At 45.3% G+C, this 13245-nt stretch overlaps 1 protein-coding gene across 4 annotated transcripts in view; it reads left to right on the forward strand.

The window, feature by feature from the left end:
* LOC146205607 (uncharacterized) overlaps positions 1 to 13245 on the forward strand; it is an 82794-nt gene that overhangs the window by 22531 nt on the left and 47018 nt on the right. For all 4 annotated transcript variants that reach the window (XM_084590293.1, XM_084590295.1, XM_084590296.1 and 1 more), the window contains exons 6-8: positions 766 to 839; positions 4888 to 4944; positions 6196 to 6250. In XM_084590293.1, the coding sequence (XP_084446419.1) occupies positions 766 to 839; positions 4888 to 4944; positions 6196 to 6250 (186 nt within the window). The remainder of the gene's footprint in view (positions 1 to 765; positions 840 to 4887; positions 4945 to 6195; positions 6251 to 13245) is intronic.

A 13245-nucleotide genomic window follows, 5' to 3' on the forward strand; every position in this document is an offset into this window, starting at 1 on the left:
GATTCAGGTGTTCACGCAATGCAAGACTGATTTGCATAGCTTTGGCACATGTGCAGATGGGTTTCCCCATGTACAATCTAGCCTTCCTGACTAGGAAAGCTTGATCAAAAAATGGTAAAGTGCATCGGCTGATGCAGCAACTTCACGCTGTGAAACATGAAACCATAAAAGAAAATAGTTATCACTTATGTCATTTTTGCTTTTGATTGCATTCCTCAACTGGCCTACATTCAAAGTGCAGATAATGAATAGCCTGGGTGGAGCAGTAGAGGTTTTGCTCTGGTGACTGTTCATAACAAAGCGACAGAAATGCATGAGCCCCAATGGGGCCTCGTATTTCCCTCTTGTATGTTGTTTGGACAGCGAGTTTTCATTTTATTGAGGCGTAAGTACATTGAAACTGTTTGGTTCAAAGAAAATTGTCCATAATTCAAATCATCCTTAATTGATGAGGCACGATTGTAAATAATTTTTTGTCAAATGTTTCCTTCGGGTTGTTTTAGTTTCAACAGCTGTGACATAAAGGTTGGTATAGGCGACGTGAAGTTACATGTTCCTACTCTGTCTGCCCATCAGCTTTGACTCGGGAAATATACTGTTCGCCTCGCATTGCTGGCACTCTCCGCTGCTCCCGATAGCGAGGATCGAGAGGTGTTGGTGTTAGAATCTCATGAGCAACTGCACGCAACTTCTATTATTAAGAACATAACATTTAATACGCACAACAGCAAACAGCGGTCTAAGTGGTCTACTTTGCTTTTGCAGATTGGATTCCAACAGATAGGCCTGGCTGTGATGTTTGCAACATAACATTGAGCTCTCCGCACCAGCTCATGCAGGTAGGATGGCTTTGTCAGTTTTTTTATCTCTGGTAGCCATCCTTAGGTTGTTAACAAGGATTGCAGTTCGTCTGCCTGGATTTAGTTTGCTGGTCAGCTTCTGTTTTGTTCTAGCGTGCAGAGCCCAGTTTGAGAACCCTTGAAACAGAGCAGGCTCTTCTTTGCATGGGGCATTGTATGTGAGCCGGCTTCGCTTCAACAACAGCAAAAAGCATGTGACGAGCTTTAAGTTTCATCACACCGGAATAACAGGCACACTACACAGACAAGAAGGAAGAGCACATTGGCGATGCTTCAGCATAACACCTTTGAAAAACAAGCAAAAATTATGATAGAGCTAAGCTTAGCGCATCAATGTTGCCACACATATTTCAACGGCAACATTTGCCACTGAAATGCATGGAGTGGTAGAAGGCTACGACCTGGTTAAGGAGCTCGAAAGGCTTTGATTGCTATCCATGCTCTTTCCTACGGACGGGGACGGGGCACTGCCATTCTGCCGCAACGTTTTAAAGCTGAGTAAAGGTGTGTCTAGTGACTGCGCAATTGTCTTAAATACACAGTTGGTGGTTAAAAACGCATGATAGGGCTGAGTCAAGAGTTTAGGCAAAGCCCCATGCACAAAGATAAGCATCAACAACAAACATAGACACACATGCTTTCGCATTGTTTCTATTTCGCAACATGTTGCTATTTCGCAGTGTGTGTCATAGCCACACAGCTGCTGTGCTCTGGCAGCTAGCAGATGATGAGAGGTGGCATGAAAGTAAGAGTGCTTGCACTTTTTTGAGGACTACAAGGACCACTGTGCTGCATGCAAAGTTTTTGTTTCTCCCGAGGGTGATGCAGCCCCTTTTTCAGCTGGTTTGCGGTGCACATCACTTGTATCACCTACATTGGCCTCTTTCCATTTGTCCTTGTTTATTTTGCATTCGTGTGGCATCATATTGGCAGTAACAAGTGCGGATGCTTGCTTAATATTACGCTTATTCTGTTTAGAATCGTAAAATATTTCAGGCATCAAGTCTGTACTCCTGGCTGATATTACAGTGGTGTTTGAGGCCTTTCTGAAGCGGTATCACAGATTCCTGCTCCCAGTGTCAGTCAGGCACGCATTAATGCATGCACACCGTAAATCTTTGAAGCATTGTGCAAGCATGAGGTCTTCCATATTTTATATGCACTGGAAAGGTAGATCTATTTTGGAAAGTACAGTTGAACCCCGCAATAACGAAATTGCCGGGGACGAGAAAATAACTCATTTTCGCGAGAATTTCTTTATCACAAAAATGGGCTGTGCAGATGCATAAGTACGAACTTGAGCCCGCGGAAGCGAAACTATTTTAAAAAGTTTGCGATCGTCGTTTGCCTTTTGTTGCTTTAAATGTGTAGTACCCTAGTTGGCACGCAAAGCCGAAGGCTTTTTGCTGCACGAACCAGGCATACACAGCCTTGTGTACATCTTCAAAAGTTGGCGTTGTCACAGTCTTGTGCTGTGCACATGTCCCATTCTCAAGAGCGGCCAAGATGCTGCCTTTGCACTTCAATATCGTCGACAGCTAACTGCACAGAATTCCAAACTCTTGCACAATATCCATTTTCTTCCTTCCTTTAGCAGCTTGACCGATGAGTTCAGTCTTCTCCTGAAGCGCCAGAAACTTCCGCTTTTTGGTTGGAGGAGGCATTTTCTCAGCATGTTGACTCGCCAGACAAAAAAGAAAACAATGGATGTGTGGCCTGCTGGGCCGCAACCAACATAAACTCTGCGATGTGATCATCATCATTATCAACTTGTAAACAAACATGGCCGTGTCCGTAAATGAACTTGTTGGTAGTGCGGAAGCACCGAAAATGTTACAATGGTGCACTAAAACTCGTACCAGTGCTTTAATTTCCTGTTATGGCTTACGAACGAAAAATATGTTTGGACTGCTACTTCAGAAGCCTTCGTTGTTGTGAGATGGAAGTTAGAAAGTGTCTCGTTGTTGAGAGAAATGAAATGCATTGAATCTTATCAATGTTGGCCGGGGCCACTAAAATATTTCGTTCCGTCGAGAAATTCGTACTTGCTGTTTTCGTTATTGCGGGGTTCAACTGTACTCTGATATTTGAGGAGTGCCATAAGCATGCACTCACCTCTCATTTGACTCGGTAAAGAGAAAAACTTTCCATTGTTTCCATTGTTGGCCATCGTGCATGCAAGTAAATGTGAGTTGCCGATATACAAGGCTCGGTTGTAGGAGCTCTCATTCATGTGAACATTTTCTTGTAGCATACAGGCACAATATGTTGCTAAATTTAGATTAACGGGGCACACACTTGTGTGACGAAAACATTCGACCAGGTGATGCATGCGTGTCGAGGTTATGCGTGCGCTATGGCAGGCAACAGACAGACTCTAGGACTGTTCGATGGAGGCGAAAAGCAAGGCGCCCGTGTGCTGTGCGATGTCAGTGCACGTTAAAGAACCCCAGGTGGTCGAAATTTCCGGAGTCCTCCACTATGGCGTCTCTCATAGCCTTAGTCGCTTTGGGACGTTAAACCCCACAAACCAAACCAAACCAGACTGTGGGACAGAGCTTTTTCCTATTTTTGCTCGCAGCCAACAGGAAGAAACCATACACATTGTACGATAGAACCCCGATATGTTCATTGTTCAAGTGTTCAAAATCGTGGGCTGTAAAAATCTACCATAGAGTTAGTTTCTTTTCCGAATAACATGATTTCCCAGTTACTGTGTTCAAAGTTTCCACAAATTATGGTGGTATAATACATTTAGCGATCAACTGCGCATGTTGAACATATTAGCGGATTGAGCTCGGGAGAGGTCAGCATAGAAAGCTAGATAGCAGGCGCTCTCGCATTTGGGCAGGCTGGCTCTGCGCCCGATGCACGGCTCAAGTGTCGTTGGAGTTACGGCTTACATCAAAGCTGCAGCACACGATGCTTTGTGAAAAGCCACCATAAGCGGTCTAATTATGTTATTAATGCACTATAAACGCTATAAAATACCAACTAAATTTAGGGTGGAGAAGCAAATCTGCATTGCAATCATCAGCAAAACAGGTCACGCGAGCCACTACAAGCCTTCGGTCAGGTAGGCTCGCTTCACCGCATGGCAGCTAGTGCCCTGAACATTGGCTTCCCTGCATGACAGTAGTATCACATTGAAAACAAGTGCACCAGACAAGGCTAATTTCAAGCTGACTTAGACATTCATCTTGTCACACGGTAATAAAACGTTTGCACTGCTAGCAGATGATGCCCAAAGGCGTGAAGCTGACCTGGCATCCTATGTTAAAAGTGCTTGTGGCAGCACCAATAGAAGCGTCGCATGCAGTGGCATAACATGCTGTTCGATGTATTGAATGTTCCGCTGGATGAGAGTTCAATTACTGTGAACAACGCTGCTGTAATTTTGTTTGGGGTTTTCAGGGTGTGTTCTGAGAGTTCTATATATTTGGGTTCGACTGTACCATGGAGCCCTATTTTTACTTACTCTGCACAAGCTGAAATCAAAGCTGCCGCTAGTACAAAAGTGTAATGTGTCAGCTGGGTTTCTTTGATGCGCTCTTGGACATTCCTGTCATGGCCATTCACATTTTGATCAGTATTTGATGCAAAACGTATGCATGGTTCGGCTTGGTAATTTTTAAAGTATCACACCACTAGCTACAAATGGTCGCTGTAGCAAGTTGGTTATGCTCATGTTAGCCGCAGCAAGCCCTTCACTGCATGGTGTTAAAAAGTTTGCACATTTTAGTGGGGGGTGGTGTCGGGAAAATGATAACTTTGTAGTGTAAAGGAATTTGCTTTATGAAAGGTCTTTATATCCAGGTTTAGCTGTGCATGTACATTAATGCTATCAGGTTATTGTAGTTTTTATTGCCTTATTTTGATGACTTTGTAGTGTAAAGGAATTTGCTTTATGAAAGGTCTTTATATCCAGGTTTAGCTGTGCATGTACATTAATGCTATCAGGTTATTGTAGTCTTTATTGCCTTATTTTGATGGTGACACTTTTTTGTTTTTTGTTACTGTTTAACAGCACCTGACTGGCAAGAGGCACAAAGAATTAGTCACTGCTTTGAAGCTGGCTGTTATGGTAAGTTTTTTTTGTTGCTCGGCCTTGGCTTTTATTTTTGTTTTCTCCTTTTCCAGGAGAAGCCAAGACTACTTGCCATAGCTTGAACAATGGGCAAAACGTTCATGAACTGTTAACTGATAAATACCTAGTTGCTTTCATGGAGTTTGCAGCTAAACTGTGATAGCTTAAGTAGTACATTTAGCATATCTGCCAACCCTTCCAATTCCCCCCTGGGAAGGGTCCCTATTTTTTTAACTTTCCAATTGTATGGCTACTGTCCTATTTCTACTGAAAAGCTGCTTCTGCCCACGCGAGAATAGTTTTTTTACCGAAGCCGGCACCGCTTAATCGACACTTGCATCGTAATTGCTAGCATCATCACCATCAACGGCTGCACTGGCACCATCAGCATCATTTCTGAGCAGCCAATCAAAGTCGAATCAAGCCAAAGTAGCTGTGCCTGGTTGCATTTCATGCCCACAAGTTTGCTTGTCCAATTTTGTGTGCGTGTGAAGCTTTTGGTTTCATGGGCTTGATTAGAGTGGCCATGCTATGGTAGCCTTGCATTTTACATGAATACAGGGCTAGGTGCAAAGCACAAGATCATCATGTGCTACAAGGAGTGCCAAGATTTTTGGCTCCTTGTGGCAGTGTGCTTGCTACCTGCACCAGTTGTGCCAAAGCCAGTGAAAGGGAAACTTTCAGTTGTCAGTTGAAGGTTTGTGTGGATTCAAAATTAGCCTGTGACCTCGAGTTGATTGGTTGCCTTGTGTTTACCACTCTTTGGCCTCAGATGGCATGGTGCCATTAAAATTCATTATCATCATTATTGAATCGACTAGCTATGAGTAGCCTGATAGCAGTGCTGGGCCATTACATGCAGTGATGCAATTAGATCTGCACTCTCTTTGTCCCAGTAGTGCTATTTTTGTATTTAAATTTAATATTTCTATGTTTATTTTGGCAATCAGGAAAACTATTACTGCTCATACTAGGTTGCCATCATTTGCCTTGATGTTTTCTTTTTTTCTTCTGCTGAAGGTACTGGCTTTTGTCATAATTCGTTTGTTATTAAAAGCTAAAGTGAGCAAGGTATCTTTAGAATAAACTCAGTCTGATGGGTGCTTAAAACCAGCTGAACATAATGAAGTAAACATTGGCTGAGGGGTCACAAATGCATTTCATTTAGAGCTGCCATGTGTTGTTTTCGGCTGCCAGGTGTTGAATTGTCACAACAGCATGTTGGCATGTTCCTCTTCTCCTTTGCAGAGACTTCCTCCAAACCTGAGACCTCCTCAGTTAAGGATGCTGCCTCGAAAAAATGGTATTGTCCTGTGTTTGATGAGCTCCCAAATTGTGCTAGCTTTTTTATAGACACCGTAGTCCCGATACACTAAATATTTTGCCATGGGATGTTTCAGTATTCTCTATTTTTTTATTGCACAAAGTTCTTGCAGCACAGTGCTATGCAAAGCATGTTGCCAAACCACAGTACCTTCTCTGCTTAGGGGTAACTGGCGTACCAGCTTGGGTCACAACTGAGCAGAGGAAATGCTCTGTTAAAAAAAAAAAAAAAAAAAAAAAAAAAAATTGGCTACTCTCAAACCTCGTACAGTCGAACCCGGTTATATCGAACCCGGATATATCGAATTTTGGTTATATCGAACTCACGGAATATCCCCTTGAAAATCTCATGCAAAAGTATAGGAAAGCCGCGTCATATATCGAACTCAATTTCACTGGTCGTTCGATATATCGAACTCCGCACCACGCACTGGAAAGTGTGCCTTCCCCAAAGATGATCGCATCACCCTTGGCAGTTTGCCGCGTACCGTTTTCAAGCCAGGTGCGGAAGGAATGAGAGGGGACAATTCGGCCACGGCTGGTCTGGGCAGCACCGCGCCCATTCCCCAAAGGCGCGCGCATCTGCAGCTATCGTTTTCCGCGCGCCAACACATGATGTTTGCAAGCCATGTGCGTGGGTGTGCCCATCCTTTTGCCAAGCTATCTCTCTCCTTCAGCACGCGCTATGCATGCGCCAAGCCAGCTTAGCCCATTTTCAGACAGGCGTCCACGCTTTCGCTTTCTCCAGCGTGTGTTGCGAACCCTCTGTGCGCGGCGGCTGAGGTGGCTATGGTGCCTGCAGACGTTAAAAAGCGGCAGCTCTCTGTTTTTCTTTTTGCGAGTCATCCTTTCTTATCTCGTTGTGCCCGTTAAAACGGCAAGTTTTTTTTTTGCGGGTGTCGTTTATCCTTGCATGTATGAATCAACGAAAGCTCGCCATCAGCTGCTGCGATCCTGACGCCCCCTTGAGCGCAGCGTGATAAATCGAACCAGGCTTGTACGTGCAATCAAGCCATCATGGGCACTCTGCCAAGTTCGCTCCCGGCTGCTGCAGGAGCTATAAAAAGATAAACGCCCCCGATGTTATCGCTGCCCAGCATCTTGGCACACTGCCAAGAAATGAGCTGTGGATGAGACCACCGAAACGAAGTGATGCGCGCCATCGACATGCAAGCGAAAACGCTCGCGATTTCTGCCCCCGCAACACAGAAACCTTGTTTAGAGCTGCCCTTCCAACAAGTTTGAAATTTTTCGCTCTGTCGCTGCCGCGCTCGTCGCTGAGATAGCTCAATCGCTTGCACGTGGCGAGCTGGCCTTACCGCTTTTTTTCTTTTTCAAATTCTCCGTGCAAAAGTGCAGGGTGGCTTCATTATGCGAGTGGGTTGATTATGCGACAAATATGGTATCGTTTTTTGGCATCGTAAATGCCATCACAAGCCGATTTTTGTATATCGCATTATCGATATATCGAACTATTTCGCGATCCCCTTCGAGTTCGATATATCCGGGTTCGACTATAGCGAACACATGAAAACTTTAAAATTGTTCGATATAGTCTAAATTCGTAGCAGAGAATTTCTTCAGACATACATGCTAGAGCATGATTTAGTTAGTAAAGGGATGGCAACTCTATCTCCATTTACTAGAGACAGAAGATATATTTTCTGAAGTTCTGGTGTTGTTTTGAAGTGGCTAGTGTCTGTTCCAGAGATAATGAAATGCCAGACGGCAGTTAGGGCGGCTTCCCCACACGGCACACAATGGCAGTAGGTAAAATGCCTGCTAAAGTGGCTTCCATGCATTACAATGTTGTCGTGTGAAGCATAGGATTTCAGGATGAAAGCTTTGGCTGTTTTAAGTTCATCCGTAACAGCAGCCGTAAGCACAGATGGCTACTATACACTTTGGAACAACTTTCTGTGGCTGTGTGGCGAAAGCTACGGAGCTGAAACACAGACTCTCCACAGCAGAATATAATCCCTCCTGTTGCCAATCCCGCGCAGTGTAGGCGGTCTGCACTTGTTGTCTCCCCACTGCTTTCAGTATGGTTTCATAATTGCAATTTTGATGACGTACATCGTGTGGACTATGATCGCAAATTTATGTTCATGTGGGCCTTTAGTTGCATAAAGGAACACATTTGAGTACATTCAGCTGTTAAGCACTAGAATCAATGTCCAGGCAGAATTGAAACCAAAGCTGTAACTGAGGCTAGGTATGCCTGAGCTACTTGGCATAGTGATACTATAAGGAAGGCACTGCCATTGGCTGCATAAGCACAGAAAGCTGTCCCCAAGATAGAAGCCAATCATGGCACTGCTTCCGGGCCCCTTTCCTCAGATGCAAGAGGTGGAAATGTGTTGACTGCCTGGCTACCAACTGTTCACACTACTGTATCTTCCAAGGTGCTGTTGACAAATGCAATGGAAAGAAAGCGAAGGAAATACAATCGCCGACCGATTTTTCGGACCCTCAAGGGGCCGAGATAGCGTCCGAAAAAATCAGGCAGTCCGAGAAAACGAATTCACGCAAAAAAGGTCATTTTATTTAGCGAGCGGCTTGAAAAAGTGGTCAATATGCCTTGCGGGGCGCTACGTTGCCTTACAAGTAAGTCGGCTTGCACGTTGGCAAGGGTGACGTTCTCGCTGTACACAGCCGAAAGCACCATCAGAGCTTGGGTTAGTTACAGCCTCTGGCTCCTCACTGTCGGAGCCAGAGTCATCACTTTCAAGCGCCTGGCAAACAATTTTGTTGTCAGTGAGTTCAGCACAGAGCTCGATCTTGCTGTCAGCGTTAGCAAACTGCTCCAGCGTCACTTTCATGGGAACGGCTCCTGCAGCACGCAAGTGCTCGATGAGGTCAGCAGATGAAGATGGCTGATGGGATTCACTGGTGCTATCATCGGATGACGACGGCACTTCATCTTTGATCGCGATACCAGCGTGACGGAAGCAATTCCACAGTGTCTCCTCGGTCACCGCCTTCCATGCATCGGAAAGCATGCCGAGTGCAGACAACAAGTTGACACTGTAGGTTTTGTTGCTATCCACGCATAACACCATGCGACTAAGCATGTGTGACTGATAGAGGTGCTTGAGTGTCTGGATAATGCCCGGCATTAGTGTCCGGTAGTTGACGCGGCAATGTGAACAGCACAACACACAACACTTGAATGCCGACCACGGCGACTGACGACTGTGCACGACGGCAGGACGGCAGCATGGCAGAGGTGGCACTGGCGGGACAGTGCAGCAAGCAGTGCCTGCTGTCGAGGCTATACCGGGTATGCGAGGTTCCGATAATGGCATGATCAGGTTGCAGAAAACAAAAATGGCAGCGGCCAGAAAAGCAAAATAGCACTGGCGTTGTTTGTGTTTTCGGTAGCTCTTGAGTCGCAAATTGAAAGAAAAAGTCCGGAAAATCGAACTAGTACGGATCTCAAACGTCCGAAATTTTGGTCGGTGTTATACATTGACTCTATGGAGTGCATGGCGGTGCCATGACAAGGTCTGGATTTTCAGGCAGGTTCGGAAATATGGGTGTCCGAAATATTGGTCGGCGACTGTACCTTAAGAGGAGCCGCGGGTCGAAAATCGCCATTATTTTTAAATTTTTCGATTTTTTGGTTTCGCTTGTTTTAACACCTTTCAACATTCTACTTTTATGCAGCAAAATATGAAAACAAGATATCAATGAGAAGTTAGTTAAAAACGTGCCTGAATGAATCGCGGTGACTAAAAAAATCACGAATTCGGCCAAATTTTGGCCATCTTTGAGCGGCCGCCCCATGCAGCAACGGCGCCGGCCGGCATCGCGGCCATTTGCAAAAAATAGTCCAAGCCTTCTGCTTTCGATGGGCGCATCTGTCAGTTTCGTATTCTCACAGGAAAATAAAAAAAAAGCATTATTCCCGCGTCTTTCGAGCGCTCCCACTGAACACGTGACACGAACGCGGAACCGCCATTGGCTGGCGCCGTGCGGTGCAGCCAGCAACGCGCAGTCTCGTATCCGGCTGCATTTCATCTCGTCTCTGGGCCAGCCGGCGTTTCTATTCTCATCGAAAGTTTGACGCGATGGACAATGAGAAAAAGCGCAACTTTCGTCTCCGCAAGAAAAGGACTGTGTGCCCGTACAGGGGAAAGCGCAAACAGAAGCGCAGGTATGCAATAAACGCGGCGGACGCTGCAAGCCTCGTACGCCAGCGGAAAGACAGCACGCCTTCAAGCGCTACGAGTGCTATGCAATCAAGCAAGTCTGATTTTATCAGCGACGCTTTCGACTTCGTGAGCGCGTCCGAGAAGAAGCTGGCAGTGTTCCAAGATGATGAAGCAGCTGATAGTGGAAGCAGTACAAGTGCCGTTATCTGCGAAGTTGACGCGCTGACCCGACTTGTGAGTGGTGCCATGTGCGCGACATGCGGGAAATGCGACTTTGCTGTTGTAGAGGTCATCAACAAGCGCAAGGGCCTCGCTTCTCTCCTGGAGCTCAGGTGTGCGAGCGGAGCATGCCCGACAACAGTTGTTTCTGCTGCTTATTCATCACTTCGCACTGCTACTGCCGCGCGTGAAGGCTGCGACCTGGAGTAGTCCAATGGTAGCCCCCGTGATAGTTTTGTGATCAACGGGAAAGCAGTGCTTGCTGCGCGTTCGATTGGTGTTGGCCACGATCAGCTATCGAGGTTTTGTGGCATTCTTGGTCTACCGAAACCACTTCACCACAAGACATACTTCAACATAGCCAAGAAAGTGCACATCGCGGCCACCAAAGCAGTCTCCAACAACCTTGCTGAAGCGAGGCGAGTAACTTCATTGGAAGTGGGTCAAACTGACGTTGCTGTCATATTTGATGGGACATGGCAGAAGCGAGGGCACAAGAGCCACAATGGTATTGGCACTGCCATTTCTTTGGACACTGGCCTGTGCCTAGACTTCGAAGTACTGTCAAATTACTGCCAAGCCTGTAGCAGCCACAAAGTGCTTGATGAGAAAGAAGAGGAAGTATGGCAGGCATTTCATTCTCCTGTGTGCGAAAAAAATGTGCTGTGCTGTGCTGTGGTTCAACAGGGGCCACTGCAGCTTTGAAAAAGTGCTGGAAGAACTGGAGTCCTCCCTTCAAAGCAGCTGGCCAGACTCAGCTTTGAATGTTACCAGAAAAGAATAAAGAACATGTCCACCAAGCTGACTGCTGAAGCGAAATCCCATCGCCACAGGCAGGTGAAGCGAGCTCGTACAGAGCACTCTATTCGCAAGAACCGTGAGGGTGAAACATATGCAGCAGGAGAGTTTTAGTCTTCTGATCTAATGGTCAACATTTTGAACTATTGTATCACCAAGTTTCATGGGACTTGAGTGAGAATTTTGGCATTCAACATGCAAATAAACTTTAATTGCGTTTTTCTCAAATCGGTGTTTTTGCCCATTTTTATAGTTTGTGCATACAGTTTTTCCCTCTTGCACTTGTTGAATCACAATGAAATTTTGCACAGATGTTCCTTGGGGTGCACAGAGTGGGCAAATTTTGTTCTTACAATTAGTCTCATCATATTTTTCCCAGAGTTTAACACACAATAGAAAATAACACTATTTAAAAAAAAATTTCATTTCTTAAGAAAAAATGCATGTAAAATTATTTCAGTTAGATTTGCCCACTCTGTGGTCTATAATGAACTACCCAGGCTGTTTTAAAATGCTCAGTCATAATAATTGACAAGAAAAATTATGTGCACAAAAAAAGTGTTAATTATGCATTTCATAGATCATAACAATTTACCTACTATAGATATAAAAAAACTGATTGCATATTTCATAACAGAAGCTCACTTTATACCAGCTGTGCAAATTTCAGCTCTCTAACTTCATTATTAAAAGAAAAGTTTTTTCGAGGAGCGTCTCCCCTTAATGGGAGTGTGACGTAAGGGCACGAACCATGATTGGAGTGCTTACATTGTGCAGTGAGGCTAAACCTGCTGCCTACCATCCAAGTGGGCGCAGCTTGATGCTGGGCAGTTCATGTTATCTATTTTACAGCCAGTCGTGTTTGGTATGTAAAGTATGAATTGCATGTGTTAAAAGTGTTTAGAGCAGTTCAGTATAGCCAGTGATTTGTTGTACCCATGTTGAATATATCAAGGTTTCGCTCTATTAGATTGTTGGACAGAAAGATTGCAGGGACAAGTGTCATTTGGGCTGCATTTGAAAACTGTTGTGAAGGAAATCCATCAACACTAGTGTAATTTAAGAAGTGAGAACAAAGGGCCCTATATACAGTCAAACCTCGATATAACGAACACGCATATAACGAATTACTGAATATATCGAACTCTTCCGAAATATTTTTGTCAAACACATGTATTTTTAACTTACCATAGCGAACGTTTTTCGGCATAAAGCGGATATTACGAACTTCGCGACGCCAAGCACTACCTCACTTTAATATCAGGAGGCAGGCTTCGTTGCACTACAGGTGTGCTGTGCGGCGCAGCAAACGTTCAGGACTACCTCGCAGGCGCTGACAGCGCCACAGATGCCACGACGGCATTGGGAGTTGACAGCCAAAGAAATCTATGGCCTCCGAGATCACCCCCGCGCGCCTGTTTGTGCGCGCGTTCGCATCTCACAATCGCTGACAGCGGCGCGATCGAATGCCACCTTTTTGGTTTTTGCGTCTTTCACGTTTTTTGGTTTGTGTTAGCAGCAGCGTCGCGTCGTAGCGTTCGGCGAAGGCTCTATCGGTCGTCGTGCCGAGTGGGGTGCGCGGGTGTGTGTAGTGCTGTGATGGCGGTGAACGTGAAAAAAAGAGCAGCACTGACGTTAAAGACCAAGCTCAAGATAAAATCAGGGCCTTCAAGGCAGTTTACAAGAGGAGACTGATTGACGCTCTTCTCGTGAAGCTTCTTATGAAGCAGGACTTAGACTTGCTGGGAGCATTAAAGTGGCATGGTACAGCGTGAAAGACGAAACGATTGCCAACTGCTTT

The sequence above is a fragment of the Amblyomma maculatum genome, chromosome 1, assembly GCF_055883805.1.
Source record: "Amblyomma maculatum isolate TAMU_Amacu chromosome 1, ASM5588380v1, whole genome shotgun sequence".
Classification (NCBI taxonomy): domain Eukaryota; kingdom Metazoa; phylum Arthropoda; class Arachnida; order Ixodida; family Ixodidae; genus Amblyomma; species Amblyomma maculatum.